The sequence below is a fragment of the Aquarana catesbeiana genome, linkage group LG03, assembly GCF_042186555.1.
Source record: "Aquarana catesbeiana isolate 2022-GZ linkage group LG03, ASM4218655v1, whole genome shotgun sequence".
NCBI classification, from domain to species: Eukaryota; Metazoa; Chordata; class Amphibia; order Anura; family Ranidae; genus Aquarana; species Aquarana catesbeiana.
This window is the reverse complement of record NC_133326.1, coordinates 3,151,899-3,179,320: the sequence shown is the minus strand read 5'-3', so window position 1 is coordinate 3,179,320 and position 27,422 is coordinate 3,151,899. Positions and strand designations below refer to the sequence as shown.

The window sequence follows — 27,422 nt, the reverse complement described above, 5'->3', positions numbered from 1 at the left end:
GGCCAGTAGGAAGAATATCCCTGTACAGTGGTGGCCAGTAGGAAGAATACCCCTGTACAGTGGTGGCCAGTAGGAAGAATACCCCTGTACAGTGGTGGCCAGTAGGAAGAATACCCTTATACAGTGATGGCCAGTAGGAAGAATGCCCCTATACAGTGATGGCCAGTGGGAAGAATACCCCTGTACAGTGGTGGCCAGTGGGAAGAATACCCCTGTACAGTGGTGGCCAGTGGGAAGAATACCCCTGTACAGTGGTGGCCAGTAGGAAGAATACCCCTGTACAGTGGTGGCCAGTAGGAAGAATACCCCTGTACAGTGGTGGCCAGTGGGAAGAATACCCCTGTACAGTGGTGACCAGTGGGAAGAATACCCCTGTATAATGGTGGCCAGTGGGAATAATACCCCTGTACAGTGGTGACCAGTGGGAATAATACCCCTGTATAGTGGTGGCCAGTGGGAATAATACCCCTATACAGTGGTGGCCAGTGGGAATAATACCCCTGTATAGTGGTGGCCAGTGGGAAAAATACCCCTGTACAGTGGTGGCCAGAATGTCACCTTAACAGACAGCTAAAAAGATCACTGCTGTCATGCAGCTGGCTTTGCCAAGTGGCATTGGCCATAAAATTATGCAGGCACCATCAAAAGGGAGGCCGATCAGCTACAGTACTGTCCAAGAAACCCCTAACAACCTCTGGAGCAACCCTAAGGTTTCATGGAACCCTGGTTGAGAATAGCTTTTTAAACACATGCAGGCCCTGTTTGTCAAGGTAGCACAATATTTTTGATGACTCGGTAAAGATACTGACATGCTGTTCTTGCAACTTCTGGGTTGCAGATCCCCTTAAATAACAAAATTTCATTTGAAAGGGTGTACACATAGGGGAGATGTCTTCTCACTTGCTGACCCAGTGGTGGATCTGGAGGTCACATGCCTGATGTGGGGTCCAGTGAGGCTATGAATACATTGTTTCTATACATAGGTGAGTGGTGACATACCTTCTACTTCCAGTGGTGGATAAGGAGTGGAAGAAAATTTCTTAAATAGGTTTGAAATCCTCGTGTCTAGTCATGGCCCATTCCTTGGTTCTGTGGTGGTTAGCTCTGTATCTAGTAAAAGTCACGAGTGTGCATTGATGATTACCACTTGGGTTAGTAAATAAATAAAATTGACCGCTTACCCAATCAAACCATGTCAGGTCACTTCCTGTGTCTGGTGGTAACTTACTGTTACTGGACAATGCTGTGGTGATATACTGTAACATTCTACGTCTTTCTTCTCCTATAAGTCAGGTCACTGAGTATTGAATGTCATCATTTTTTTTCTTTCAATTTCGGATATTTTTACAGAAGAATTGGATCTTCTCTTGGGTTTACATTGCTTTCTTTGTTTCATTTGAGAAGATTACCACTAACTTTCTGCCCTGATGGCCCTGTTCTGTAAAAGCCAAAGAACCAATTTAATGAAAACCAGGTCTGAGTTCACCGTGGCAGTTGAACAAATCCAGGTTTTGAAAAAACGATTCAGTGCACATTGCAGAGGAAGAGTAAGACAACAGGAACGTGGATCCTCTATGGTTTCCTGGGTCACTGAGGAAGAGATCCTGTTTGATGCTGCTTCCCCACGTGACTCTGGCAGCCTTCTTGGGTCAGGCGGAGTCTATTTAAGACCCTGGCTCCAGGGGCTTGGTGTGCATTTTGCAAGTGGGTAGTGTAGGGACAGGTCACTCGTCTGTCAGGAACAGTATTCGCGGTAGGGAGAGGTTCCAGATGAGTAGGGAGAGAGCAGGAGCACTCCATCCTTCCTGGAGACCTCCCTGTCTGGGCACAGACTGGCCAGGCCGCGTTCCATTCCTAGAATGCATGAAGGTTAAAAAACCTTAAGCCTTTTCAACCACTTTAAGCCATGCCTTGGCACTTCCTGTTTGCCAGATTATTGTGCACTTTCCAGCTGATATTTCACTCCTTTGTGTATCTGCAGTTGTCCTTGTCTACACTGCCTCTTATTACCGACCTTTGTCTTGTTTTTTTTTTTTTTTTTTTTTTAAATAAAGTTTATTTGAAAAAAAAACAAGAAAATACATTGAGACAGAGAAAGAAATAAGAGCAAAATGCTCATCGTGTACATAGCGTAATAATAGTACAGCAATTACAAAGAATGACTACAGCAGATCTTCCTGTACCCTTTTCTTGAGAGTAAAAATGAAAAGACTATAATAAAATTAGAAAAAATGTTAACAATCGCTATAGACTTAGGATTTCCCGCCGCCAGAGCCCCTTCTGGGAACTAACTGCTCTGGCTAGCTGGGAATCCCCACGCCCACTTCTATACCTAATGTGAGGAAATATTTAGAGAAAAAAAAAAAGGGCTAGCAAAAGGACAAAAAAAAAAAAAAAAAATTAGAAAAGGGGAATTATATCTAAGGTACAGATGAATATTACAATAATATCATACGTAAACAGTCTGTAAGTAGTCAAAGAGTCGAACTGTTGGGTTGAACTCTCTCAAGGTAGGGTAAGCCATAGTCCCTTAAACAGGACTATGATCAAGTGTGTTTAATAAACAGGGGAAAACCTTTTCCCAGGATCTACCCTGAGAACAACTTTCAGGCTAATACCAAAAAAAAGTACAGAATACCGAGAGCCTGAAGAAATAATATAATAATAAAAAGAAGCTGAAAGGTAAAAGAAGAAAGAAGGAGAGAAAGAAGGGGAGAGAAACAAAAAAGGTGAGGGGAAGAGGGGGCTGAAGAGATTAGCCAGACCTAAAGAGAAAAGGGAAGGAAGTGCACAGGAGACCACCAGGAGAAAGAAGTTAGGGGCCGTCCAAAAAGGAGCGACAATTATGGCCTATCGTTTACACCTACAGGGGATGTCCGATAAGGGTAGCCCAAGGTTCCCAGATAGCCTTGAATGTGTCTAGGGTATCCAGTATGGTATTAGATATCTTTTCTTGCAGCATAATCCAAGAAATTTTTTGTTTGGCCGCTCGAGCAGACACTTTCGGTGATTTCCAGGACCGGGTTATAGTCATTTTAGCACCCAAGAGAATAAACTGAATCAACTTCTGGGTATGCTTGGATGTTTTGGGAATGGGGTCATTAAGTAGAGCAATAATTGGATCCTGTTTTAGTGCACACCCGCATGTTCTGCGGATGAGGGAGAATATCTTATTCCAAAACATTCTGATTTTAGGGCATTCCCATAGTATGTGCAAAAGAGTGCCTCTGTGGTTGCAACCTCTAAAACAAAGAGGTGATGTTTGCGGGTAGATTTTGGCCAGTCGTGAAGGTACCATATACCAGCGTGTAAGGGTTTTCAGGCCCGCCTCATTTAAGGATGTGTTCACAATACCTCTGAAGGAGCGGGCAAAGTTAGAATGCCACGTGTCTAATTCCCAGCTGAAGTCAAGGTCCCGCCCCCAGCTCAACATATATGCTGCTTTCTCTGTGGGTTCCGCTAGGGATGAATAAATAAGAGAGATACCCCCTCTTGTGTCTAAGGCTGAAGAGCACCATTGTTCATAGGGCATTACTGATAGGTGATTCTCACCACTCTTCCATATCTGGTTCAAAAAATGTGATAATTGGAGAAACCTGAATTTTTCATTTGAGGGCATTTCAAGTTTAGTAGTACAATATGTTAAAGTGAGGGGACCATTAGCGTTAAAGAATTGTCCAATCCTGTATAGGCCTTTATCTAGCCACCATTTGAAGGATCGGATGTCTAAGCCAGGGGGAAAGTTGGGGTTCCTGAAGATATGTGCAAGTGGGTGCTAAGTAGAAATGAGGGGTGTTAGTTTATGGAGAGTGTCACATAACCTCATGGAGTGGGACAATGTGGGAGCTAGTATAGGGGGGCGTTTTTTGGGGATGTTCCAAAGTAGATAATCTAAGGTGAAATTAGGGACCGCCTCTCGTTCCATGTTCACCCAATCTGGTTTGAGTCCTTTCATGTAAATTGTGGAAAATTGACTTAACTGCGCTGCCTGATAGTACCACCATAGGTTAGGTACCCCTAGGCCTCCCTTCTTTCTGGGTCTAAATAGAACCTCTTTAGAGAACCTGTGGCTTTTTTTGTCCCAAATAAAGCGAATGATAGCAGATTGTAAGCGTTGAACGTGCGATTTGGGGACCGGAATGGGTAGGGAGCGAAAGAGATATAAAATCCTAGGTAGAAGCATCATTTTGACCGCGTTCACTTTGCCTAGCCAGGAGAGTTTATAAAGCGACCACTGGGTCAGATCATCCGTGAGCTTTTTAAACATAGGGAGAAAATTATGTTTAAACATTAAATCTATACTGGACGTGAGGTTGATGCCGAGATAAGGGATGGAGGTTGAGTTCCACGAGAATGGAAATTTATTTCTTAAATTATTAACAATGTCCTGAGGGACGGATACGTTGAGGGCGACTGATTTGGAGACATTGACTTTAAGTCTGGAAGCTAGTTCAAAGTTGTGTAAAAGTTGAATTATGTTGGGGGTGGAAATTAAGGGGGATGTTATGAACAAGAGGATATCATCCGCAAATAAAGCGCATTTGTGGATAGATTGTCCGCAACGGACTCCATGAATGTCCGGATGATGTCCCGACCTTTGTCTTGTTTACTGACTACACTTCTGTTTGATCCCAACCTGCTATATCTGCTACTGGACCCCAGCTTGCTCACCTCCTGGTGGGGCAATCCTCAGGACCACGACCTGGTACTAACACGCAGCAAAACCCATCCCCACCATCAGGAGCTCTGGTAACAACCGGCTAGTGCTTAGACTCAGGTAAGCCCACCAAGGGCGACCTGCTTATGTACTTATCCTGCTGGTCAGTGGGAGCATCTCTACTGCTATAGCTACTGGTCCCCCCCCCCCCCCCAGCCCAGGTCTGACCCCTGATCAAGCAACCCTAACAATAGGTAACTTAAATTGCTCCTGCAGTGGAAATCTCTTGGCCACACAGTGTTTGCACCTAAGCTGTTCAGATAACAAATCAGCAGGAAAAGAAGCTCACACTCTACCTGAACAGTCCAGACCGTGACCTATGCAGAACAGGACTCACCTGGGCACTGGGCGGAGCAGCTGACCTTCTGCATTGAGGTACCCACACAGAAGGCCCCACCATTGAGAGGAGTTGGGTTGGTGCAAGTCCTGGAACGTTTCTGTACTCCGCGACCACAGCTTACACTGCACGCCGACCATTCTAACCAGGACGACCACCCGCCGTTCACTGGGAATAAAAAACAAAAAATCACAGTCAGCGCATTATATATATTATAACCACAGACCTCCCCATAACACATTTGTTGTGAGCTATGCCCTAGTTCTTGGAGGCACCCAACTAAAAGGAAGCAATAAAAACTAATTCTTCACACTGAGGTTATCTGAATAAACTTAAAAGTGGTATTAAACCCAAAACCAAAAGCTTACCAATGATTGGATGTGGTAGCTGCATTAGTTTTAATTTTTTTAGGCTTCTCCCCTCTGGTTTCACCTGGTGATCTGGCCAGTAACACACCTCCTGTATTAGAGCGCCCCCCAACCCCCCACTCTGGATGAAGGATCACAGGGGGCACTACACAGAGTTCAGGAACAGAATTTGTATTAAACTCAATGTTGAACTTAAAAACTGCCCAATGGGGAGGCACCCTACGGGGAACAGTCACAGATTGTCATGGCAATGTAGAACAGGGCAGGTCCCGAGTGTGACGACAGCATCTGTCTCAGAGGGCGGAATGTGGTCTGCACCCAAATAGGAGGATTCCAGGAAGGACGGTGTGTCCCTACAATCCTACTCATCTGAAACCTTTCCCTACCACTATTCACTTTCACTGAAGACAGATGACCTGTCCCTGCAAAGTCCACTCGCAAAATGCATGCCAAGCCCGGAAGCCTGGGTCTTAAATAGACTTTGCCTGATCCAAAATGGCCACCAGAGTCACATGGGGGCGGCAGCATCCAACCAGATCACTTCACCAGTGATGCAGGAAACCTTAGAGGAGCATTGTTCCTCTTGACATCCTCTCCCTCTGCAATGCCATTGAGGTTTGAGCACCACCTGCAGTGGAGAAAGTAGAATGCACCTGCCTACAAGCAGTTACAGTAACAGTTTCCTTTTGGGGTAAAGCTGATAATTATAAGCACCCCTGTCAGTGGTAAAAGAAACACAAAATAGTCCAAGTTATCCGGCAGATTTATTTCAAAGTATCATCCGAGCAGTGCCAGGACAAAGTCATATAGAGGGTGAGCATGCCAAAGTGTGTCCCCCTCCTCCCCCCAAGATGTATGAGCATTACGTGTCAACAAAGATCCCCCATAAAAATTGAGCATTAATTTGCATGATTACCCCCAAGCATAAATTCACCCCCCTCCCAGTACAAATCAGCCCCCCTACTAAATTCCCTCCTTCCCAGCACAAATCTTTGCCCCCCTATCCCCCCAAGCTAATATCCTCTCTCCCCATATGCCCCCAGCACCAATCCCCCCAAAAAAATGTCCCCCTCCTAGCACAAATCGTCTACCCCTCAAATGTCCTCTCCAAGCACAATTCCTCTCCCCCCACTCCAAATCCCCCCCATCACAACTTCCCCTCCCCCAATTCCCCATCCTAGAACAAATCCCCCCCTCCAAGTTCCCCTCCTAGGACAAATACCCCCCAATCATCCCTAAGAGCTCAAATCCACTCCCCCCCCAAAAAAACCCTCCTAGCACAAATCCCCCCCCCCCCACCACCATATCACTTGTTCTAGCATGAACCCCCCAAATCCCCACCTCTTAGCACAAATCCTGTTCCCCCTTTCAATACAAAGCCCCCCCAAATCAACACTCCTAATACACCTCTCCAAATCCCCCCTCCTAGCATAAATCCTGTTCCCCCCTCCAAACACAAGTCACCACTCCTAGCATACCTTGCCAAATTCCCCCTCCTAGAACCACTTACCCCCTACTGCCTACTCCTCCCAACACAAATCCCCTCCCCCAATTTCCTTGTGGTGCCGCTTCCACCTCATATGACACCACAGTGCCAAGGACAGCTGCCCCCCCCCCCACCATATCACTTTTTCTAACATGAACCTCCCCAAATCCCGCCTCCTAGCACAAATCCTGTTCCCCTCTCCCAACACAAGTCACCACTCCTAGCATACCTCCCCACATTTCCCCTCCTATAACCATTCTTACACCCTGCTGCACCCAGAGGGGGTGGAGTGATGGGGGGTGGGATGATGGGGAGGGGGGTGATGGGGAGGGGGTGGGGTGATGTGGCGGGTGATGGGGAGGGGGGGTAATGGGGAGGGGGTGGGTGATGGGGAGGGGGTGGGGTGATGGGGGGGTGATGGGGGTGGGGTGATGGGGGAGGGGTGGGGTGATTGGGTGGGGTGGGGTGAGGAGGTGGGGTGATGGTGAGGGGGTGGAGTGATGGGGGGGTGATGGGGAGGGGGTGGAGTGATGGGGGGGTGATGGGGGGTGGGGTGATGGGGAGGGGGTGGAGTGATGGGGGGGTGATGGGGAGGGGGGGTGATGGGGAGGGGGTGGGGTGATGGGGAGGGGGTGGAGTGATGGGGGGGTGGAGTGATGGGGGGTGATGGGGGGTGGGGTGATGGGGAGGGGGTGGAGTGATGGGGGGGTGATGGGGAGGGGGGGTGATGGGGAGGGGGTGGGGTGATGGGGGGGTGATGGGGGGTGGGGTGATGGGGGAGGGGTGGGGTGATTGGGTGGGGTGGGGTGGGGTGAGGAGGTGGGGTGATGGTGAGGGGGTGGGGTGATGGGGAGGGGGGTGATGGGGAGGGGGTGGAGTGATGGGGGGGTGATGAGGGGTGGGGTGATGGGGAGGGGGTGGAGTGATGGGGGGGTGATGGGGGGTGGGGTGATGGGGAGGGGGTGGAGTGATGGGGGGGTGATGGGGAGGGGGTGGAGTGATGGGGGGGTGATGGGGAGGGGGGTGATGGGGAGGGGGTGGAGTGATGGGGGAGTGATGGGGAGGGGGGGTGATGGGGAGGGGGTGGAGTGATGGGGGGGTGATGGGGAGGGGGTGGAGTGATGGGGGAGTGATGGGGAGGGGGGGTGATGGGGAGGGGGTGGAGTGATGGGGGGGTGATGGGGAGGGGGTGGAGTGATGGGGGGTTGATGGGGAGGGGGGTGATGGGGAGGGGGTGGAGTGATGGGGGGGTGATGGGGGGTGGGGTGGTGGGGAGGGGGTGGGGTGATAGGGGGGTGATGGGGGGTGGGGTGATGGGGAGGGGGTGGAGTGATGGGGGGGTGATGGGGGGTGGGGTGGTGGGGAGGGGGTGGAGTGATGGGGGGGTGATGGGGAGGGGGTGGAGTGATGGGGGAGTGATGGGGGGTGGGGTGATGGGGAGGGGGTGGAGTGATGGGGGGGTGATGGGGGGTGGGGTGATGGGGAGGGGGTGGAGTGATGGGGGGTGATGGGGGGTGGGGTGATAGGGGGGTGGCTGCTTTAGGTCTTAAAATAATGAGTTCTTCCGGCCTGTAGATATAAAACCCTTGCTGGTTGTGTGATTCTTTCTAATAGCGGATTTGTAGAAATCAAGTATTCATCTCGATTTATCGTCTTTTATGACTTCTTTGTTCCCATTTATATTTCATACACAGAAAAGTAAATGTGAAATCCAAGAATGCCGACAGGTAAATGTCCGGGAGCAACGCGCTGAATTATTTCTCATCAAAAATCCCAATTACATTCCGTTTCTGTATATCAGATGTTGTAGATTCCGATAACTAATACCCTCCGGTGACGTTCTCTCTACACGATCCCGGCTCCCACATTCCCAGTGATATTCTTATATTGGGTTGTCCCGAGTCTGTTATTGGATTTTCTAGATGAAGTCGCATCGCTACAAAGACAAAATATTACTTTATTATTTCTGCTTTTTTCTTGTGTTTAAACGTTATTGATGAGTAATAATGAAATAATCCAATTGGTGACTCCGGATTCCATGTGCCAGAGGAGGAATCCCCCCATGTGACTTCACATCTATAATCATTTCATTTATAAGACTTATAATGCTTGTAATCATTTAAAACAGGTTACAATACCTTGAAAAAGTATTCATACCCCTTGAAATTTTCCACATTTTGTTACAACCAAAAACGTAAATGTATTTTATTGGGATTTTATGTGATAGACCAACACAAAGTGTCACATAATTGTGAAGTGGAAGGAAAATGATAAATGATACAAATAAATATGTGAAAAGTGTGGGGGGGGGACATTTGTATGGCGCCCCCCGGAGTCAATACTTTGTAGAACCCCCTTTCTCTACAAGTCTTTTTGGGGATGTCTCTACCAGCTTTGCACATCTAGAGAGGACATTTCTGCCCATTCTTCTTTGTAAAATATCTCAAGCTCTGTCAGATTGGATGGAGAGCGTCTGTGATCAGCAATTTTCAAGTCTTGCCACAGATTCTCAATGTGATTTAGGTCTGGACTGTGACTGGGCCATTCTAACACATGAATATGCTTTGATCTAAACCATTCCATTGTAGCTCTGGCTGGATGTTTCGGGTCGTTGTCCTGCTGGAAGGTGAACCTCCGCCCCAGTCTCAAGTCTTTTGTAGACTCTAACAGGTTTTCTTCTAAGATTGTCCTGTATTTGTCTCCATCCATCTTCCCATCAACTCTGACCAGCTTCCCTGTCCCTGCTGAAGAAAACCATCCCCACCACATGATGCTGCCACCACCATGTTTCACGGTGGGGATGGTGTGTTCAGGGTGATGTGCAGTGTTAGTTTTCCCCCCACACAATAGTTGTCCTGTGGACAGATTCTCCCACCTGAGCTGTGGATCTCTGCAGCTCCTCCAGAGTTACCATGGACCTCTTGGCTCTTCTCTGATGAATGCTCTCCTTGCCCGGCCGGTCAGTTTAGGTGGACGGCCATGTCTTGGTAGGTTTGCAGTTGTGCCATACTCTTTCCATTTTCCGATGATGGATTGAACAGAGCTCCGTGAGATGATCAAAGCTTGGGAGATTTTTTTATAACCTAACCCTGCTTTATACTTCTCCACAACTTTATCCCTGACCTGTCTGGTGTGTTCCTTGGCCTTCATGATGCTGTTTGTTCACTAAGGTTCTCTAACAAACCTCTGAGGGCTTCACAGAACAGCTGTATTTATACTGAGATTAAATGACACACAGGTGGACTCTATTTACTGATTAGGTGATTTCTGAAGGCAATTGGTTCCTCTAGATTTTAGTTAGGGGTATCAGAGTAAAGGGGGCTGAATACAAATGCCCCTCCCCCCCCACACTTTTCACATATTTATTTGTATCATTTATCATTTTCCTTCCACTTCACAATTATGTGACACTTTGTGTTGATCACATAAAATCCCAATAAAATACATTTACGTTTTTGGTTGTAAGTGACTTTGAACGTGGCATGGTTGTTGGTGGCAGACGGGCCGGTCTGAGTATTTCTGGGATTTTCACACACAACCATCTCTCGGGATTACAGAGAATGGTGGGAAAAAGAGAAAATATCCAGTGAGCGGCAGTTGTGTGGAGGAAAATGCCTTGTTGATGTCAGAGGAGAATGGGCAGACTGGTTCCAGATGATAGAAAGGCAACAGTAACTCAAATAACCTCTCGTTACACCCAAGGTATGCAGAATACCATCTCTGAACACACAACACATCCAACCTTCAAGCAGATGGGCTACAGCAGCAGAAGACCACACTGGGTGCCACTCCTGTCAGCTAAGAACAGGAAACTGAGGCTACAATTGGCACAGGATCACCAAAACTGGACAACAGAAGATTGGAGAAATGTTGCCTGGTCTGATGAGTCTGGATTTCAGCTCCGACATTCAGATGGTGGGGTCAGAATTTGGCGCCCGAATCCATCCTGCCTTGTATCACCGGTTCAGGCTGGTGGTGGGGGTGTAATGGTGTGGGGGATGGGATATCACCGGTTCAGGCTGGTGGTGGGGGTGTAATGGTGTGGGGGATGGGATATCACTGGTTCAGGCTGGTGGTGGGGGGTGTAATGGTGTGGGGGATGGGATATCACCGGTTCAGGCTGGTGGTGGGGGTGTAATGGTGTGGGGGATGGGATATCACCGGTTCAGGCTGGTGGAGGGGGTGTAATGGTGTGGGGGATGGGGTATCACCGGTTCAGGCTGGTGGTGGGGGTGTAATGGTGTGGGGGATGGGATATCACTGGTTCAGGCTGGTGGTGGGGGTGTAATGGTGTGGGGGATGGGATATCACCGGTTCAGGCTGGTGGTGGGGGGTGTAATGGTGTGGGGGATGGGATATCACCGGTTCAGGCTGGTGGTGGGGGTGTAATGGTGTGGGGGATGGGATATCACCGGTTCAGGCTGGTGGTGGGGGTGTAATGGTGTGGGGGATGGGATATCACTGGTTCAGGCTGGTGGTGGGGGTGTAATGGTGTGGGGGATGGGATATCACCGGTTCAGGCTGGTGGTGGGGGTGTAATGGTGTGGGGGATGGGATATCACCGGTTCAGGCTGGTGGTGAGGGTGTAATGGTGTGGGGGATAGGATATTACCGGTTCAGGCTGGTGGTGGGGGTGTAATGGTGTGGGGGATGGGGTATCACCGGTTCAGGCTGGTGGTGGGGGGTGTAATGGTGTGGGGGATGGGATATCACCGGTTCAGGATGGTGGTGGGGGTGTAATGGTGTGGGGGATGGGATATCACTGGTTCAGGCTGGTGGTGGAGGTGTAATGGTGTGGGGGATGGGATATCACCGGTTCAGGCTGGTGGTAGGGGTGTAATGGTGTGGGGGATGGGATATCACCGGTTCAGGCTGGTGGTGGGGGTGTAATGGTGTGGGGGATGGGATATCACCGGTTCAGGCTGGTGGTGGGGGTGTAATGGTGTGGGGGATGGGATATCACCGGTTCAGACTGGTGGTGGGGGGTGTAATGGTGGGGGGGATGGGATATCACCGGTTCAGACTGGTGGTGGGGGTGTAATGGTGTGGGGGATGGGATATCACCGGTTCAGGCTGGTGGTGGGGGTGTAATGGTGTGGGGGATGGGGTATCACCGGTTCAGGCTGGTGGTGGGGGTGTAATGGTGTGGGGGATGGGGTATCACCGGTTCAGGCTGGTGGTGGGGGTGTAATGGTGTGGGGGATGGGGTATCACCGGTTCAGGCTGGTGGTGGAGGTGTAATGGTGTGGGGGATGGGATATCACCGGTTCAGGCTGGTGGTGGGGGTGTAATGGTGTGGGGGATGGGGTATCACCGGTTCAGGCTGGTGGTGGGGGTGTAATGGTGTGGGGGATGGGATATCACCGGTTCAGGCTGGTGGTGGGGGTGTAATGGTGTGGGGGATGGGGTATCACCGGTTCAGGCTGGTGGTGGGGGTGTAATGGTGTGGGGGATGGGATATCACCGGTTCAGGCTGGTGGTGGGGGTGTAATGGTGTGGGGGATGGGGTATCACTGGTTCAGGCTGGTGGTGGGGGTGTAATGGTGTGGGGGATGGGATAACACTGGTTCAGGCTGGTGGTGGGGGTGTAATGGTGTGGGGGATGGGGTTTAATCACCACCCTACCTGAGTATTGTTGGTGACCATGTCCATCCCTTTATGACTACAGTGTCCCCATATTCTGATGGCTCCTTCCAGCAGGATAATGCACCAAAAAGCTCCAATCATCTCACCACTGGACAATGAGGTCACTGTACTCCAATGGCCTCCACACTCACCACATCTCATCCAATAGAGCTCCTTTGGGATGTGGTGGAATGGGAGATTGGCATCATGGATGTGCAGCCAACAAATCTGCAGCAACTGCGTGATGTTATCAGGTCACTATGGAGGAACATCTCTGAGGAACGTTTCCAACACCTTGTTGTATCTATGCCACAAGTTCCTCCTCCTACTGACCACCAACCATGAGGCCATGTTTATTTCTACTGATGCTGGGCCCGGGACATTTTCTAACCCCACCAGCCACAATCTGTCCCCCTAAAGCCTGAAAGACAGCAAACTGGCCCTTTGTTTAAAAAGGTTGGGGACCCCTGGTTTAGGGTTTAGGAGGACACCAGCATGGTCAGGACCATGGGTGGTTGTGTATCAATGTGTATGAGTTGTCTCCTTGGTTGGGCACACCATACAATGACCTTGGAATGTAGACGTTGACAATCCTGAAATCTGCAGAAGACGACCAGTCAGGAAAGCTCAGAATCATAGAATAGTGTTAAAAATAATAAAAAACCCCGACCGGTCTGCATGTGAATCCATTGTACCGATTCCTAAAGAACGATCTCTTCATAGACTTTAACTAGAGATAAAGCCATAAACAAGCCTTGGCCGGGGGGTTCCGCCTCTTCTAGAGCTGTAATTTCCAGCAATATCCTTTCCTGCACATTACAGGGTCAGTCCTCCCGGCACTCAGATCTTCTCACTCCCTAATTTCCTTGTCAGCTCTTTTCCCCGCCACTATCCTGACATTTCTGTTACAAGAAACACATATTTCAGTTACAATCAATAGTTGCAGACGGTGAACTTTTCATTCGGTCCTTGATGGCAGTTGGCTTACAGCATAGTGAGCGCTGATTGACAGCCCCGACCTGCCGGGAATTCCGAGGTTAGCACCTCCATAGTCGGCACACAAGAGTCTCTATAAACAAACCGCCAGGACTCCGATATTCTATTCCTCCAATAAGAGGTCGGGCTTCAGAAAACGGCGGTATTGATGGACATTTTATGAGCATTCCACGGATTTTCTCTTTTCCTCTATTCGTTCCAATGTGTCTCCGATTTATTTTGTTGAGTCCCATACTTCATATTTTATAGATAAAACCGTCATCGGTCAGTAGATGTGTCCCTGAGCTGGTCCAGGTTCATTGTCAGGAAGATTGCATACATGGCCGTGCGCAAAGATATTCAAAGGCGCATAACTCAGTCTGTGTGTACGTCAGCGCATGTCCGCTAATGCGCATGCATATTAACATGGGTGTGAATGCACATTGGGCACTGGCATTCTGGTACCCAGTGACCTTTTTATAGTTGGGCCAGGCAGGAGAGAGAGATGCAAGGAAGCTTCAGGGAGGGGGGGTTGGGGTTGCACACTGTGCATAGCGCACTCCTATACCTTCCACTCTGTACACAGCACACCCCTGAACTCTGCTCTCCGTACATAATACACTACTGAACTCTGCACTCTGTACATAACGCACTACTGAACTCTGCACTCCGTACATAACACACTACTGAACGCTGCACTCTGTACATAACACACTACTGAACTCTTCACTCCGTACATAACACAATACTGAACGCTGCACTCCGTACATAACACACTACTTACCTCTACACTCCGTACATAACACAATACTGAACGCTGCACTCTGTACATAACACACTACTGAACTCTGCACTCCATACATAAAGCACTACTGACCTCTGCACTCCATACATAACACACTACTGAACTCTGCACTCCGTACATAACACACTACTGACCTCTGCACTCCATACATAACACACTACTGACCTCTGCACTCCATACATAAAGCACTACTGACCTCTGCACTCCATACATAACACACTACTGAACTCTACACTCCGTACATAACACAATACTGACCTCTGCACTCCGTACATAACACAATACTGACCTCTGCACTCCATACATAACACACTACTGAACTCTACACTCCGTACATAACACAATACTGAACTCTGCACTCCGTACATAACGCACTACTGAACTCTGCACGCCGTACATAAAGCACTACTGAACTCTGCACTCCATACATAACACAATACTGACCTCTGCACTCCATACATAACACACTACTGAACTCTACACTCCGTACATAACACAATACTGAACTCTGCACTCCATACATGACACACTACTGAACTCTGCACTCTGTACATAACACACTACTGAACTCTACACTCCGTACATAACACAATACTGAACTCTGCACTCCGTACATAACGCACTACTGAACGCTGCACTCTGTACATAACACACTACTGAACTCTGCACTCCGTACATAACACAACACTAAACTCTGCACTCCGTACATAACACACTACTGAACTCTACACTCCGTACATAACACAATACTGAACTCTGCACTCCGTACATAACACAATACTGACCTCTGCACTCCATACATAACGCACTACTGAACTCTGCACTCTGTACATAACGCACTACTGAACTCTGCACTCTGTACATAACGCACTACTGAACTCTGCACTCTGTACATAACACAATACTGACCTCTGCACTCTGTACATAACGCACTACTGAACTCTGCACTCCGTACATAACACACTACTGAACTCTGTACTCCATACATAATGCACCCCTGAACTTTGCTTTCCGTACATAACTCACTACTGAACTCTGCACTCCATACATAACGCACTACTGAACTCTGCACTCCGTATATAACACACTACTGAACTCTGTACTCCATACATAACTCACTACCGAACTCTGCACTCCGTACATAACACAATACTGAACTCTGCACTCCGTACATAACACAATACTGAACTCTGCACTCCGTACATAACACAATACTGACCTCTGCACTCCGTACATAACACAATACTGACCTCTGCACTCCATACATAACGCACTACTGAACTCTGCACTCTGTACATAACGCACTACTGAACTCTGCACTCTGTACATAACACAATACTGACCTCTGCACTCTGTACATAACGCACTACTGAACTCTACACTCTGTACATAACGCACTACTGAACTCTGCACTCTGTACATAACACAATACTGACCTCTGCACTCTGTACATAACGCACTACTGAACTCTGCACTCCGTACATAACACACTACTGAACTCTGTACTCCATACATAATGCACCCCTGAACTCTGCTTTCCGTACACAACTCACTACTGAACTCTGCACTCCGTACATAACTCACTACTGAACTCTGCACTCCGTACATAACACACTACTGAACTCTGTACTCCATACATAAATCACTACCGAACTCTGCACTCCGTACATAACACAATACTGAACTCTGTACTCCATACATAACTCATTACCGAACTCTGCACTCCGTACATAACACAATACTGAACTCTGCACTCCGTACATAACACAATACTGACCTCCGCACTCCGTACATAACGCACTACTGAACTCTGCACTCCGTACATAACGCACTACTGAACTCTGCACTCCGTACATAATGCACCACTGAACCCAGAACTATGTATGAAGTGCACCACTAAACTCTGCACTCTTGAGCCCTGCACAATGAACATAGTACACCTGAACCCTGAACTCTGTACATGATGCACTCCTGAACCCTGCACTCTGTTAATAATGCATTCCTGAACCCTGCACTCTGTACGAAATGTACACCTGAACCCTTCACTCCATACATAACGCACTCCTGAACCCTGAACTCTGTACATACTGCACTCCTGAACCCTGAACTCTGTACATAATGCACTCCTGAACCCTGTTTCTGAACTAAGTGCACTCCCAGAACCCTGCACTCTGTACATAGCACACCTGAACCCTGCACTCTGTACATAGCACACCTGAACCCTGCACTCTGTACACAGCACACCTGAACCCTGCACTCTGTACATAGCACACCTGAACCCTGCACTCTGTACATAGCACACCTGAACCATGCACTCTGTACACAGCACACCTGAACTCTGTACATAGCACACCTGAACCCTGCACTCTGTACATAGCACACCTAAACCCTGCACTCTGTACACAGCACACCTGAACCCTGCACTCTGTACACAGCACACCTGAACCCTGCACTCTGTACACAGCACACCTGAACCCTGCACTCTGTACATAGTACACCTGAACCCTGCTCTCTGTACACAGCACACCTGAACCCTGCACTCTGTACATGATGCACTCCTGAACCCTGCACTCTGTTAATAATGCATTCCTGAACCCTGCACTCTGTATGAAATGTACACCTGAACCCTTCACTCCATACATAACGCACTCCTGAACCCTGAACTCTGTACATACTGCACTCCTGAACCCTGAACTCTGTACATAATGCACTCCTGAACCCTGTTTCTGAACTAAGTGCACTCCCAGAACCCTGCACTCTGTACATAGCACACCTGAACCCTGCACTCTGTACATAGCACACCTGAACCCTGCACTCTGTACACAGCACACCTGAACCCTGCACTCTGTACATAGCACACCTGAACCCTGCACTCTGTACATAGCACACCTGAACCCTGCACTCTGTACATAGCACACCTGAACCCTGCACTCTGTACATAGCACACCTGAACCATGCACTCTGTACATAGCACACCTGAACCCTGCACTCTGTACACAGCACACCTGAACCCTGCACTCTGTACATAGTACACCTGAACCCTGCACGCTGTACATAGCACACCTGAACCCTGCACTCTGTGCATAGCACACCTGAACCCTGCACTCTGTACATAGCACACCTGAACCCTGCACTCTGTACATAGCACACCTGAACCCTGCACTCTGTACACAGCACACCTGAACCCTGCACTCTGTACATGATGCACTCCTGGACACTGGAGTGGGGAGGTTGTACTAGTCTAGCATTGCAATTTTATTTTAGCAAAAGATTTGGGTGTTTTTCCTTTTCATTGTTATTAAATTACCATAATTAATAAATACCACCAAAATAAATCTCTAAAAATAATTTACAAAAAGTTTGGATACAGTGGTGACACGTTGCAGAGTAATTGTCAGTCAATATATATCAGCACTGAAAACTGAAAAATTGCCCGGCACTGAAAGGGTATTACAGGCTGGTACTGAAATACTTAAAGGAGTTGTAGATTACAATCAAAGGGAGGATTATAAACCATTCTCTCATTGATTGTAACCGAATTGTAACCATAAAAACCCGGTGAGGCGTGTCAAAGTGTTGCCGGGTATATTGCAACTGGCAGTGCCGGCTGGTGGTTTTTTTTTTGTGCTTTGTGTACTGGTCCAAATTATTTGGTGGAAGGTGGATTGGGGAGGGAGGGGGGATTATGGTGTGGGGGGGAGGGGGGATTATGGTGGGGGGCTGTTTTTCAGGCCTCGGACTCGGCCCCTTAGTTCCAGTGAAGGGAACTCTTAAGGCGTCAGCATACCAAGACATTTTGGACACTTTCATGCTCCCAACTTTGTGGGAACAGTTTGGGGACGGCCCCTTCCTGTTCCAACATGACTGCCCACCAGTGTACAAAGCAAGGTCCATAAAGACATGGATGAGCAGGTTTGGGGTGGAGGAACTTGACTGGCCTGCACAGAGTCCTGACCTCAACCTGATAGAATACCTTTGGGATGAATTAGAGTGGAGACTGCGAGCCAGGCCTTCTCACCCAACATCAGTGCCTGACCTCACAAATGCTCTTCTGGAAGAATGGTCAAACATGCCCATAGACACCCTCCTAAACCTTGTGGACGGCCTTCCTGGAAGTGTTGAAGCTGTTATAGCTGCAAAGGGCGGAGCCAACTCAATATTGAACCCTCCGAACTAAGACTGGGATGTCATTAAAGTTCATGTGTGTGTAAAGGCAGGCGTCCCAATACTTTTGACAACATAGTGTATTTGTAGCAGAAGATGGTGAATTCTTGTTAAACTTCAATTCACCGTACCTCTGGGTTTTGGGTAGAAGTGTCAACATCTCGTATGCAAAAAAGGAAGACAACAGAAATTTGAAAACATGAAATAATTTGGTGCGTTGCTTCAGGACATTTACCTGTAGGCAGCTTCAGATTTGACATATTTACATTTACCTTCCTGGGAATAAGAAAGAGTCTTCAAAGTGTAGAAAACACGATCTCAGCAGGAATACGCAGAACATATGTAAAAATGTCCGCAAAATATCTGAATCTTATGTTTTAATAGGAAGAAATGTAAATAACATAAAATGTTTCAATGTAACGGCTCAAAGGAAAACCCCGTAGCCAAACCGCGGACATTTAATGTTTATACATCCGGAAAGGACTCACAGCGCTACACTTTTTTGTTATGTTACAGCCTTATTCCAAAATGGATTAAATTCATTATTTTCCTCAAAATTCTACAAACATTCCCCATAATGTCAATGTTTATTTGAAATCTTTGTGAATTTATTAAAAATAGAAAAAGAAATAAGTCCCATGTACATAAGTATGACAGACTCCTCCCATGTAAATAAGTATCACAGGCTCCTCCCATGTACATAAGTATGACAGACTCCTCCCATGTACATAAGTATGACAGACTCCTCCCATGTAAATAAGTATCACAGGCTCCTCCCATGTACATAAGTATGACAGACTCCTCCCATGTACATAAGTATGACAGACTCCTCCCATGTGTATAAGTATCACAAGCTCCTCCCATGTACATAAGTATGACAGACTCCTCCCATGTACATAAGTATCACAAGCTCCTCCCATGTACATAAGTATGACAGACTCCTCCCATGTACTTAAGTATCACAAGCTCCTCCCATGTACATAAATATGACAGACTACTCCCATGTACATAAGTATCACAGACTCCTCCCATGTACATAAGTATCACAAGCTCCTCCCATGTACATAAGTATCACAGACTCCTCCCATGTACATAAGTATCACAGACTCCTCCCATGTACATAAGTATCACAGGCTCCTCCCATGTACATAAGTATCACAGACTCCTCCCATGTACATAAGTATCACAGGCTCCTCCCATGTACATAAGTATCACAGGCTCCTCCCATGTACATAAGTATCACAGACTCCTCCCATGTACATAAGTATCACAGGCTCCTCCCATGTACATAAGTATCACAGGCTCCTCCCATGTACATAAGTATCACAGACTCCTCCCATGTACATAAGTATCACAGGCTCCTCCCATGTACATAAGTATCACAGACTCCTCCCATGTACATAAGTATCACAGGCCCCTCCCATGTACATAAGTATCACAGGCTCCTCCCATGTACATAAGTATCACAGGCTCCTCCCATGTACATAAGTATCACAGGCTCCTCCCATGTACATAAGTATCACAGACTCCTCCCATGTACATAAGTATCACAGGCCCCTCCCATGTACATAAGTATCACAGACTCCTCCCATGTACATAAGTATCACAGGCTCCTCCCATGTACATAAGTATCACCGGCTCCTCCCATGTACATAAGTATCACAGACTCCTCCCATGTACATAAAAATCACAGACTCCTCCCATGTACATAAGTATCACAGACTCCTCCCATGTACATAAGTATCACCGGCTCCTCCCATGTACATAAGTATCACAGACTCCTCCCATGTACATAAGTATCACAGGCTCCTCCCATGTACATAAGTATCACAGGCTCCTCCCATGTACATGGATTTTCCCCCTTAATGACCAGGCCATTTTTTGCGATACAGGACTGCGTCGATTTAACTGACAATTGCGCGGTCGTGCGACGCTGTACACAAATAAAATTGATGTCCTTTTTTCCCCACAAATAGAGCTTTCTTTTAGTGGTATTCGATCATCTCTGCGGTTTTTATTTTTGGTGCTATAAACAAAAAAAGAGTGTAAATTTTGAAAAAAAAACACAATATCTTTTACTTTTTGCTATAATAAATATATAAAAAAAAAACACAAAAACAAACAAATTTCTTCATCAGTTTAGGCTGATCTGTATTCTACATATTTTTGGTAAAAAAAAATTTTTAAAATCGCAATAAGTGTATATTGATTGGTTTTGCGCAAAAGTCTACAAACTACGGGATAGATTTATGACAGTTTTATTATTATTATTTTTATACTAGTAATGGCGGTGATCTGACATTTTTAGAGGGACTGCGACATTGCGGCGGACAGATCGGACTTTTTTGACACTTTTTTGGGACCATTGACATTTATACAGCGATCAGAGCTAAAAATAGCCACTGATTACTGTATAAATGACACTGGAAGGGAAGGGGTTAAAACTAGGGGGCGATCAAGGGGTTAAGTGTGTTCCCTGGGAGGTGTTTCTAACTGTGGGGGGGGGGGGGAACTAACTGGAGGAGGAGAGAGATCGCTGTTCCTGATCACTAGGACATCGCAGCCGCCGGCCACGCGCTCGCCTCCTAGAGCTCCTAAAGCGGCCGACGTACACCTACAGCGATTACAGCGACTAAGCCGTGCCAACCCGCCGCAGTATAATGATGGCAGATGGTCGGCAAATGGTTAAATCTGAATTGGATTGGTGAGGATATTCATATTTTGGGTTTATTGTTAGTCTGAAGGAGTCTACTTGCCTTCTGAGTGACGATCTCCATGAAATGTGGGGTTGTCAGAGGTTGAACGTGTGAAGAATGACACACGCATGCGACAGACACCCCAGGCCGGCTCTACCAGCTGTGTGAACATATAGTGACTCACAGGCCACGCTTGCTCTCGGTGTGTTGTACACGGCTGGCCTTTTGTAGCAGCAGAAAGGTGAGAAGACATGGCGGCACGCGGAGGCTGAGAGGTCCCCCAGGGTTCCGGACCGTCATGCAGAGTCTACATCATATTGATTGTATGGAATTGCGGTTCGGGTATTTTTGGATCTCTCCACCACACGCTGGTTTCTATTACAGGCCGGCATCATGCATAACATTCTGGTAATTGTAGTAATTAATAGAATAACAGAAAGTGAAGTTCGCGTTCAGCGGCTAATTCCCTGCCCACAAGTCTCAGCAGTTCGCTGACAGCAGCGATTAAATTTAAAGGAGAACTGCAAAAAGAAAAAAAAAATGTTTTTGGGGTCAAAGAAGGCCCCCTTCATCAGAGCTTGATTGATAAACTAGAAGTGAACTGGACCTTTTCTTCAAATATGATTGCAAGCGCAGGCCTTGTTAGCAGCTGGTTTGATGGAGGGTGCGCTCTTGGACCCCTGAAATGCATTGACTATTTTTTGGATTGTCCGTCTGACTTTTATTGGAATAAAGCTGGACCTCTTAGAAGTCATTTGTGCAGATTAGGCTACAAGCACGGGGACCCAGTTTGCCCAGGATCAGAATTCAGAGTTGGCATGGTGCAGGTGGACCGGCCACCAGCACCATAGCCACCAATGTAAACACAACAAGTCTGGCGTTAGGGGACCAGGACAAGGAGTCCCTCTATAGTAGTGTGTGGTGTCTTGCTGGAGACCATAAAGCAGCTGTGTGGAAGTTCTGCACCAGGAGCGGTGCTAGAGAATAAACCAAAGACAAACGCCATAAAAAAACCACAAGAAAGAACTAAATGGAATCTCCTTTAAAAAAAAAAAAACATAGCCACCAACGATGCTCTAGAATGAGGACACTTGGAGTCTTTCATTGCTATGGTGATAGCGGCCAGTTCACCCTCGACATGAGAATACATGACTCTGATCCAGGGCAGTAGACATGCAAGGCTGCCCCCAGCTACCTCCCACCCTCTTCCATGTTGCTGGAACCAAAAGATGATGTGAAGAGGGGACTGTGTGATTTTTTATTTTTTTTTGGGGGGGGGGTATGTGATAAGAAGACGTGTGTAATGGGGGGATATGGTTCTGTGATGGGGGATTGTATAATTATAGACCTATGACATGGAAACCTCTCTAGAGAACTGTGACTTATAGCAAGGAGACCTCTTTAGAGAACTGTGGCCTATGACACAGGGACCTTGCTAGAGAACTGTGGCCTATGACACGGAGACCTCTCTAGAGAAATGTGGCCTATGACATGGAGACCTCTCTAGAGAACAATGGCCTATGACACAGGGACCTTGCTAGAGAAATGTGGCCTATGACATGGAGACCTCTCTAGAGAACAATGGCCTATGACACAGGGACCTTGCTAGAGAAAAGTTGCCTATGACACGGAGACCTCTCTAGAGAAATGTGGCCTATGACACGGAGAGACCTCACTGCTGGAGTTTTCAGTAGACATAAGAGTGCAGATCAATACGTCTGACTACATGCAGCACATTGGTTTTCAAAGCAGAAAGTCTGAAAGTATTGAAGCCAGAGAAAGCCAGGCAGCTGGCATTTTCAGAAGGAGATCAGCAAAGTCAGACTACATATCTCCATCATTGCTGGTTACTATTGAAGGTTCAGCACATTACAGTACATGAGTTCTCCTTATAACGAAGCCATTTCACTAAGATCTAATCTGAGACATGTGCAGCATTCAGAAGGTCTTATCTGAAAGATTCATATTGAAAAGATCGTTTAATATGATTGTTTTGGCGTGAAAATGTTGATTGCGTACTATTTAATACAGCTGAATAGCCGTGTGTGTGGGCGGCCCAACGAGTTTCCTTTTATACATGAACTCGGTTTATTAGTTGATGATATTGAGAATGTTCATATTCAATTCAGGTGTTAAATAATCTGCTGCGAGAGAGAGATAAAAATAACGACCGTAAAATAAGAAGAAATGTTGTGTGTCCGGCTTTCCAACTCTGGGGGAAGATTTAGAACTTCTGTCAGGTTTTTTATATCTAACATGTAGTGGTAGAGGGGCGGTGGACGCGGATTTTCACAGGTGATCAAAATAATTAAGAGCTTAGCTGGTGGATAATCATGGACACTACATTCCTCAAGTCTGTCCAAAATCACGCCATACCTAAAAAGGGTGCTATACGTGGTATCCCAATGTCCGTCCCACAACCCAATAAACATAGTTGGTGTTTTTATCGTACTATGTAAGTAGGAATCTATAGTATATTACATTTGCGTTTAATAACGTTTTCTGAAGTATTTTGAAAAGTAATGTTATATTTATATTATAGATTGCTCTATTTCTCTGTATTCTGAAGATGCAAATTGCAAAATCCCTCATAACTGAGGTCCTCCTTTCCCCTAGAACTGAGGTTCTCCGTTACTCCATAACATAGCTCCTCCAATTCCCCATAACTGAGGTCTTCCGTTCCCCATAACTGAGGTCCTCCATTCCCCACATAACTGAGGTCCTCCATTCCCCACATAACTGAGGTCCTTCGTTCCCCCATAACTGAGGTCCTTCATTCCCCCATAACCGAGGTCCTTCATTCCCCCATAACCGAGGTCCTTCGTTCCCCCATAACTGAGGTCCTTCGTTCCCCCATAACTAAGGTCCTTAGTTCCCCCATAACTGAGGTCCTTCATTCCCCCATAACTGAGGTCCTTCATTCCCCCTTAACTGAGGTCCTTCGTTCCCCCATAACTGTGGTCCTTTGTTCCCCCATAATATAGTTCCTCCATTCCCCCATAACATAATGCCTCCATTCCCCCATAACATAGAGCCTCTGTTCCCCCATAATTGAGGACCTTCGTTGACCTATAACTGAGGTCCTTCATTTCCCCATAACTAAAGGTCCACCGTTCCCCCATAACTGAGGTCTTTTGTTCCCCCCTTTACATAGCTCCTCCATCCCCCATAACTGAGGTCCTCCATCCCCCATAACTGAGGTGCTCCGTTCCCCCATAACTGAGGTCCCCATTCCTCCATAACATAGCTCCTCCATCCCCCCATACCTGAGCTCCTCCAGCCCCCATAACTGTACTCCTCCAACCCCCATAACTGAGCTCCTCCATGAACCTTAACTGAGGTCCTCAAGACCCCTTATCAGCTTTGTTATTCTTCTCTGGGCTTTCTCCTGTTCCAGTGCATCCTTCCTGAGGACTGGTGATCAGAACGGGACAGCGTACTCCATTTGTGGCCAAACCAGAGTTTTGTAAAGTGGTAGAATTATAGTTTTATCTCTGGAGTAAAAATGCCATTTTAATGTATGATAATAGTCTGCTGGCCTTGCATGCTGCAGCTTGGCATTGCATGCTCTCATCAGATTGTATGGAGAGGCCCCACCACTCCAGTTGGGAATAGTAATAGGGACAGGAGAAATTATGAGAACGTGCATACTGTTACTGAAGTAAGGAATTGAAGGCCTACTGGACTTGTCTCTACCTTGTCTCTCTGGCCTTTTCTGAACTGGTACCTACCTCGCCCAGGAAGAATGGAGAGTGAAGTGTTGTAATAAGATACTGTGCTGGTTATGTGGAAATTAATATTTTAGTGCTCCCCCCAGGTGTGGGGCCCACACTAACATGAGAAGAGGCAGGAGGCCAGTTAGTGGTACCCAAAGATGCAACGCTACATAGTTACATAGTCTGGTTAAAAAAGCTACAAGTTCATCTAGTTCAGGGGTCGGCAAGCCATTGCGGGGTAAAGGACACTACAGTGAGGGGGAAGGGGGCAAAGGACACTACAGTGGGTGGGTGTGGGGATGGTGTACAGGGGGCAGAGGACACTGCATTGTGGGTACAGAATACTACGTCTACGTCTTTTTATTGGAAGCTTGATCTTTTTTTTTTTTTTTTTTAAGGGCACCGCCTAGTTCATCCCCCCTTCCAGAGATCTTTGCTTTCCTCCATGTTATCCGGGTAGATCTCAACCTCTGAAAGGTCCCTTGATCTAATTCAATCAACAGAAAACCTCCATATACACAATCCTAAACCCACAGTTGATCCAGAGGAAGGAGAAATACCCCAGTAAAGTACGATCCAATTTGCTTCAGCAGGGGAGAAAATTCCTTCCTGAACCCCCAAGAGGCAATCGGATTTTCCCTGGATCACCTTTACCTATAAATATCAGTACCCAGTCATATTCTGTACATTTAGGAAAGAAGTCAGGCCATTCCGCAAACAATCTACTGAGCTGGCCAGAACCACCTCTGGAGGGAGTCTATTCCACATTTTCACAGCTCTTACTGTTAAGAAACTTTTCCGTATTTGAAGATTACATTTTTTTTCCTCCAGATATAAAGAGTGTCCCCTTGTCCTCTGTGATGACCTTAAAGTGAATAACTCTCAGTAAGTAACGTTGTAACAAAGTTCTCTTGATCCGCCTACATAATTGTTGGCAAATTTCGCTGATAAGACAAAATGTGTGAGCTTCTTTAAGGTAACCAGTTAGACTTTGGGAAGAACCATTTCACTCAGGCAGACAAGGGTATCTCCCTTCAGAACTCACCATACACCACCACGGTGGCTGACGCGCTTCGTCTCTTAGCAACAATATTGGACGCCATGCACGTGTAGTTCCCGGAGTCGGAGAGCCGCGCGTGTCGTATGATCAGGTTGTGATCCGCCCGGGTGTCGATGTTTTCGTCCTGCAGGGCATCGATTGGCTCTTCATTCTTCAGCCACTCCACCTGAAAGAGGAGAACAGGTCAGAACCTCTGGTCTAGAAATAAGCCATCTCGTCTCATGCATTAAGAAACACACAATGCGTTACTACGACTGCCATTTTATTCTGGATTTATAGTCACCCATCATCTGACATTGTAACCTGCTCTTGTAGGGAAATAAAATTTAAAGGGCCTCTGAGAGAGACCAAGGGTTTGGCTACTGGCCAAGCAAAAACACTTATGTACCACGTGTCTATTGAGAGCCAGATAGAAATGAGCCAGGTCCAGGTCTGTGTGACAACAGGAAGGCACCCAACACCCAACCTGACCCATGAGCCGCCAAATCCCAAAGGGCCCTTATGCAGCTGGACAGGTGGTACAATAGCCACTGTAGACACACTAAAGTTCATCACCTTTAAAGCAGAACTACACTGTATCCGAACACCAAACTGAAAACACAAATTGATTCATTTTTTACATTCAAAGCAAACTTCTCCATCCACCCATCCATGTCTCCAACCATCCATCCACATCTCCATCCATCCATCCATGCCTCCATCCATCCATGTCTCCAACCATCCATCCATGTCTCCGTCCATCCATCCATGTCTCCATCCATCCATGCCTCCATCCATCCATCCATGTCTCCGTCCATCCATCCATGTCTCCATCCACCCATCCATGTCTCCAACCATCCATCCATGTCTCCATCCATCCATGTCTCCATCCATCCATCCATTCATGTCTCCAACCATTCATCCATGTCTTTATCCATCCATGTCTCCATCCACATCCATGTCTCCAACATCCACCCATTTCTCCATCCATCTATCCATGTCTCCATCCATCCATCCATTCGTGTCTCTAACCATCCATCTATGTCTCAATTCCATCCATCTATGTCTCCATAAATCCCTCTGTCTTGGTCCATCCACCCATATTTCCAACCATCCATCCATGTCTCCAACCAGTCATCCATGTCTTTATCCATCCACCCATGTTTTCAACCATCCATCTATGTTTCCATCCATCTATGCATGTCTCCAACGATACATCCATGTCTCCATCCATCCATTTCTCAAATCATCTATCCATATCTCCATCCATCCATGTCTCCAACTATCCATCCATGTCTCCATCCATCCATTTCTCAAATCATCTATCCATGTCTCCATCCATCCATGTCTCCAACTATCCATCCATGTCTCCATCCATCCATTTCTCCAACCATCCATCCATGTCTCCATCCATCCATGTCTCCATCCATCCATCCATGTCTCCATCCATTCCTCCATGTCTCCATCCATCCATGTCTCCAACCATCCATCCAT

The 27,422-nt window shown here is 47.1% G+C and overlaps 1 protein-coding gene across 2 annotated transcripts in view; it reads right to left on the bottom strand.

Annotated features, from left to right (window-relative positions):
• Nucleotides 1-27,422, bottom strand: part of UNC5D (unc-5 netrin receptor D) — a 924,160-nt gene that overhangs the window by 314,144 nt on the left and 582,594 nt on the right. For both annotated transcript variants that reach the window (XM_073618230.1, XM_073618231.1), the window contains exons 5-6: nucleotides 25,935-26,115; nucleotides 5,055-5,222 (exon numbers count right to left, since the gene is read on the bottom strand). In XM_073618230.1, the coding sequence (XP_073474331.1) occupies nucleotides 5,055-5,222; nucleotides 25,935-26,115 (349 nt within the window). The remainder of the gene's footprint in view (nucleotides 1-5,054; nucleotides 5,223-25,934; nucleotides 26,116-27,422) is intronic.